General features: G+C 45.8%; 1 protein-coding gene across 1 annotated transcript; it reads right to left on the bottom strand.

Moving 5' to 3' along the window:
* Nucleotides 1-483: 483 nt before the first annotated feature.
* PCDH20 (protocadherin 20) lies at nt 484-6,152 on the bottom strand. The gene is made up of 2 exons (XM_036085412.2): nt 5,633-6,152; nt 484-4,577 (listed from the first exon to the last, which is right to left on the bottom strand). Exons 1-2 carry the CDS (start codon nt 5,762-5,764, stop codon nt 1,854-1,856), a joined length of 2,856 nt encoding a protein of 951 aa, XP_035941305.2. The 5' UTR covers nt 5,765-6,152; the 3' UTR covers nt 484-1,853.
* Nucleotides 6,153-6,154: the final 2 nt, after the last annotated feature.

Raw genomic sequence — 6,154 nt, 5'->3', positions numbered from 1 at the left:
TTTATTTATTCAAATTGTCAGACCGAAGAAAACAAGAAAAATGAGTTAATACAAATTCAAAAGGTCCTGGGTGTTTGCATTCAATTTTTTTTTGCAATGTATTTTTAAAATGTATTGAAAGCTATTGTAACACAGCTAACAAGGGATTTGTCAGAAATATGTAGTAAAATGAATGTTTATAGTTGATACTAAGCCAAAAATTAATATGCATGTGCACATGCATGGGTATAAATTTTCATATGAATGCCTGTCAAACAATTAGGCATACTCTCTATCATATGTATGTGTCCCTATTTACACACATATTCAATGATTTACCCAATGTTTAATTGAGTAATGAATTAGTTTAATATAAACTTTAGCAAACAGAATATTTACACTTTACCCACATTTACCTTTAAAAGCAAACAAATGCCAATAACAGGCACTTTAGTGAAAGACCAAGCCCATGTTCAAATATAAATGGTAAAAATGAGAAAGAAGTTATGAAAATATATACCTTTAATTTGCAGACATATAAACACGTTTGGTATAGTACAGACACATGAGGCCAAAAAAGTAGAATGATCCGGCTTAAGCTAACACATTCCTTGTTTACACAGATATTTTGCTATAGCTCTCATATCAAATAAAATTCCCAGCTCAACACAATGAAGTGAAAGAGATCAATCACTAAGGAACCAGCTTGCTTCATGGCAAAGGATTCAGTAAAAGCTAAGTTATCGAAGAAATCTGCTGCTGGGCTTACAAATAAACTCTTGGACCTAGTCCAAAGCCAAAGAAAGGAAGCCAGAAATGGTAGCCAACAAACCCAAACAACAACAAAAAGATAAGTATAACTTTTATATAAAGGGCCCAACTAAAGCGACCGGTAGTGTACACTAGCTTCTAGAATAATTCCGTTTTAATATGATTTTTATTTTCTCATGTGATAAATGAGTTCAAGCACATAGAAACCTAATATATAACCCAAGTATGAAATACTACTGACGAGTTGTCAAAGCACCAAAATGTTGTGAACGCCTACGAAGCAACTAAGGATTGAAACAGGTCTCTGCTCCTGGCTGTTTTCGTTGGACACAATTTCCAGTTACAATGTCTGTAAGGGAGAATATACACATTTCCCCTGTAATACTAGCAAGCGCAGTGGCACAGGGAACAGAGAGCAATCTGAGTACACAGAAAGCAAAACACTCTTCAGCAGGTCAACTCTTTAACACATGGCCACGTTTTCACCCTTGCTAAAAACAAATTGCGCTTCTTTGTAACGCCTTCTCTTTCAAACTATACATGATGTACTTGTGAGGTAATAAACATTCTGTTTACAAATGCATTTCTTTTCTTTCTTATCATACACTGAAGTGCGGTGAAATTCAGTTTATTTCAATTTCATATCTCTTAAATGTTAAAAACAATATATTTAAAATATACTCTTTCATTAATTTCCTGTACAACTGTCCTGTACAATACCTCAAAACAGTTCCCTGCAAAGGAGCAGCTGATGCCCTCTTGTGGTTAAAGGACTTTTTAGACAAAAAAAAAAAAACAACGCAATGTACCATTTTCTTACCTTATTCCCAGGTTCTTTGAAAGCTGCAAATCATGTCCAAGCTTTTTTTTTTTTTTTTTAATAACAGTTGTATAGCTGTTAGTACTCACTTTCATTAGAAAATGCTGTACACATTTTATAACCTCTGATTTTGAATTTAAAAACCTGTAAACAGCTTACTTACAATATAGTACAAGTTATAAATTAGTCGTCCTTCATTGGAACTGTCATCTACACACTCTTGTTTAAGGTGATGAAGACTACCCAAAGTCAGCTAAAACATCTCTTATTCCATGATGAAATATCAAATATTAGAAATAGCCATTGGTTTCCTCTCTCTCATATGCAAGTCAATTTTTCCTTTGAGTGGAATTTGTACTTCCAAATTTTCGTCTTCCCTGTGATGCTTTTTCCTTCTCCTTAAACAGATGTATATGCCCATCCCTGTTACCAGTGTGACAGAACCCAAGCTTATTACAGACAGAGCCACTAGGGTGGGCACACAGGACACAGCCTCGACTTTCCTATGAGTTGGTTCTATTGAGATCTGTGGTTCTTTCTCCTCTATATTAATTTCTGGTTCCTTTCTTAAAAGACTCTCAATGTAGCTCTCGTTACTGACAGTGTCATTGACAAACAGGTTCACCATGACCGTGGAATGGAGAGGTTCGGGATAACCATGGTCACTCACTTTCACCAGTAAACGATGGAGTCCATAGTCTGTCTGCAGCAATGCCTCTTCCAAAGTAATGTTGCCGGTTTTAGGGTCAATCCTAAAGGACTCAGGCCTCGGACCTCTTCTCCCTATGATGCTGTAAGCTATGACAGCGTTCATGCCTGTGTCTTTGTCAACAGCATAGACCTCTGTAACTGGGGAGCCGGGGAGAGTAGAAGGCAGTACCAACAGGTAGGACATGTTGGACTGAGGAAATAGAACCAGAGGAGGGTTGTCATTGATATCTAGAAGGAGAATTGTGATTTTTGCAGTCGAAGAGAGGGCAGGCTCACCCCCATCAACAGCTTCGACCCACAACGTATAGGAGCTTTGCTGCTCTCTGTCCAAAGAGACTTTAGCTCTCAACATGCCCTTTCCTGTGTCTATGACAAAAATATCACTCTGGTTGACCACCGAGAGGGCAACCCATCCATTTCGTCCAGCATCGGCATCTGTGACACTAATTACCCCAATTTCACCATATCCTGGAAAGTTTTCTGGCACAAAAAAGCTGAAGTCCTTGTTGATAAACCTGGGGCTGTTGTCATTTTTATCCAGCACAGTGAGAACCACAGTGGCTACTGATTCTCTGGGCGGCTTCCCAGAGTCAACAGCTCTGACTGTGTACCTGTACTTTTCTTTCTCTTCTCGGTCCAGCTGAGTGGAAACTGTCAGAATTCCTGTCACACTGTCTAAGGAAAAATATGAGGGGGCATCAGGTCCCAGGAAATAGGAAACTTGGCCTCTCTCTTCACTGTCAGCATCCGTCGCGTACAGCTTAGTCAAAAAGGCATGGGGTGCGTTGTTTTCTTCAATAGTTAGTTCCAGCAAGGGCTGCAGGAAAATAGGAGCATTGTCATTGTCATCTAAAAGTTGCACTTTAATAATTTTTTTGACATGAAATCCCTCAGAGTTCCAGGCCACCACAGCTATTTCATAGAACTGCTGTAGCTCATAGTCCATCAGTTTTGTGGTTTCCAGCAAATATTCATTATTGTACGGTTTGTAGGGTGATAACCTAAATGGTCCTTCACTGTCCAGGTAGCAGTTCACCTTGTATTTACCTTCTGGATCTCTTATGGTGAAGAATGCAATCGGAGTGTTAATAGGCTCCAGTTCTTTCAGGTAAACAACACCATCTACCTCATTTGCTATATAACGAGGAATAATTTCAGGTGGTCTGAAAATGACTTTGATAATGGTCACCAGGGCCGTGGTCACAGCAGGGATGCAGCCTGGCCCGTTAGCAAGGATGGTGAGCTTGTGCGTTTGCAGAACACTGCCCCCAATCTTACTGAAAAGTTTAATGACTCCGGTGGTTTCGTCCAGATGGAATAAATCCTTGGATGCCTGTGGAACTTTCTGGCTGTAAGCGTAAGTGATCTGAGCATTGGTTCCCAAGTCTCTATCCACGGCCTGGACAGCTGCAACCGGCGTGCCCACTGTAGCATTCCCAAACACAGTGACATTGATCTGTGAGTCCGTGAAGAGAGGGCAATTGTCATTAATGTCAGTTATGCCGATGGTGAGGGTGGCGCTGCCCAACAGTGGTGGCGACCCGCCATCCTCCGCTATGATGATGCTCACGTACTGGTCCTGGGTCTCCCTATCCAACAGTCCCATGACAATTAGGTAGGGAGTGCGCTCCCCATTCTCATTCTCCTCCACATCCAGGGTGAACATGCGATGGTAGTCCAGTAAGCGGTAGGTCTGCACCCCGTTCGTGCCTATATCTGGGTCCATGGCAGGATGCTCTATGGCCAGCCGGGTGTTTATAGGTGCATTTTCTGGGACCCAAACCGAGATTTGGGAAACGGGGAACTGCGGGGCATTGTCATTGATGTCCCGGATAGCGATTTTCACCTTCACAAACCTAAAGTATTCCTGAGGCAGGACCAGTACATCCAAAAGCAAAAGACAAGAGTCAGAGGAAGGGGAGGAGGAGATGGAAATGCTGCCGCCCCACGCTCCTCCACCTCCTTCAAGACACAGGGCCTCCCGGTCGATCTCCTGGGCAGAAGTGTGCAGCTCCCCGGAACGGTTGTCCAGGGTCACGTACTGGCCACTCAGTCCCCGGGAGGCCAGGCTGAAGGAGAGAGGGGGGTTCCGCTCCGCGACCGGGCGCTCCGGCAGCTGCGACAACTGGTCCTGCCTCCCGGCGGCGAGGGGCACGAGCCTCAGGTCCTCGGCCAGGCTGCCGATGAGCACCCCCGCGGGCAGTCCCTCGTTCAGGCTGTACAGAAGCTCCGTGGCCCGGCTGTAACTCGCGAGGCAGGTGAAGGGTCCCACGAAGAGGAAAAACAGAAACAGATGCTGAAAGTGGGGGGAGGGGAGAAGGCTCGTTACACACACGCGGGACCACGGAGATTGGAGTCAGAAACCAGGGCCACAAGGTCATATTTACCCCCGTCCCCATTACCAAAGGCAAACCCTCTAGTGAGAGAGGGATGAAGAGGAAACTTGCTGCAAAGAAGAGATCTTTGCAACACTGTCGCCAAAACTTATTTTTTCTGTTCACTTTCTACCCTTACCCTCCTTTCCCCCGCTCCTCATCAACACCCTTATTCAGTTAATAATCGGAATCCCAAGCCATAAAGCATCCCTGGAAACACACGCCAGAGTGGAGAGCACTCAACTCAGGGACTGCGCAACGCCGCAGGGAAACCACCGGGGTAGGTCATGGAGAGGGAGGAGGTGGGTAGAGGAGAGGACTGAGCGATGATGGGCAATTCATCAATTTATTTCCATTGAAATGTTTCTACCACTAAGGTCTCCGGAACGCGAAATGTGTCACATCCCTTATTATGAGAACACCATCACCAACAACAATATCAATAATAATAATATGGAAAACATAGTGACACTTTCCCTTTGGAAGCACCCCCGCCCCATTAAATAAACACTTTAGGTCAGAGAAGTGATTTTCATTTTAGCTCTCATCTAGTGTCAAATCGAAAGAATCTGGATCTCCACCTCCTATCAAGCCCTTCCTAATCCCCCTCCCCTAAGGAAAAAGAAGTAAACGCGGAAAATGCTTACGCAAAAAAACAATTTGTCAATTACAGTGGCCAGTCCTAGCAGGTGCCGACAGCAGGAAATCTCCTCACCCCAGTATCTCAAGCGGATCGAGCCCCCCCCCACCTCATCTGCCTACAATTTCTATTTCAGAAACTTACTCTCCCGACCCAAGGACTTGCCTATTCCTTGCTAAAATGGAGACACCTTATCCTAAACTCCCTTTCCCTCCCCCCAACCTTCCCATAAAGTTTGGATTAAGGGAAAAGGTTTGAAAAACCATCAGGAGTAGGAACTGCCTCACAGCACAGCAACTTGTCGGGGCTGCAGGGCTCCCGGACCCCAACCCTTACCGGCAGGTTTCTGTGGCTGGTGCTGCTCCTGGGACGACTTAGACGCCCCATATCCAGGCGCGGGAGCCAGGTCGCCGGGCGCCAGCTCACTGCTAGGGCCCGCGAGCTGCGCGCATTCCCTCGGCCGCGCATTCCCAGGGAGGCTGCAGTCGGCGCGCTCCTGGCGGGAGGGCGGCGGAAGACACTCCCTCTCTGTTCATGCAAATCGCTGGGGAACTTCAGCCAATAGTCACTGGCTCGTCAATTAAGGACGGGAGCTAAAGGGGGGCAGAAAGGCGCGGGGCATCAGGGCACCGTCATGGTTTCCTTCCCCGGGCGCAGCTAAGTCCCGACCCCGCCGGAGGAGCGGGAACGGGGGACTTGCCTCTGAAGACTGCGACCAGGCGCCCCCCGGTCGGGCACCGGAGTGCGTGCCCACCAGCTTCCCTCCTCGCCGCACCACTAAGAACCCAAGTCCACGGGTTGCGAGCGCGAGAGGGAGAATTAGAATAAATAAATAAGCCCGCATGTATATCTGAATAT

Source organism: Halichoerus grypus, chromosome 4 (genome assembly GCF_964656455.1).
Source record: "Halichoerus grypus chromosome 4, mHalGry1.hap1.1, whole genome shotgun sequence".
In the NCBI taxonomy this organism is placed as follows: domain Eukaryota; kingdom Metazoa; phylum Chordata; class Mammalia; order Carnivora; family Phocidae; genus Halichoerus; species Halichoerus grypus.
This window is presented reverse-complemented; position numbering and strand designations above follow the sequence as displayed.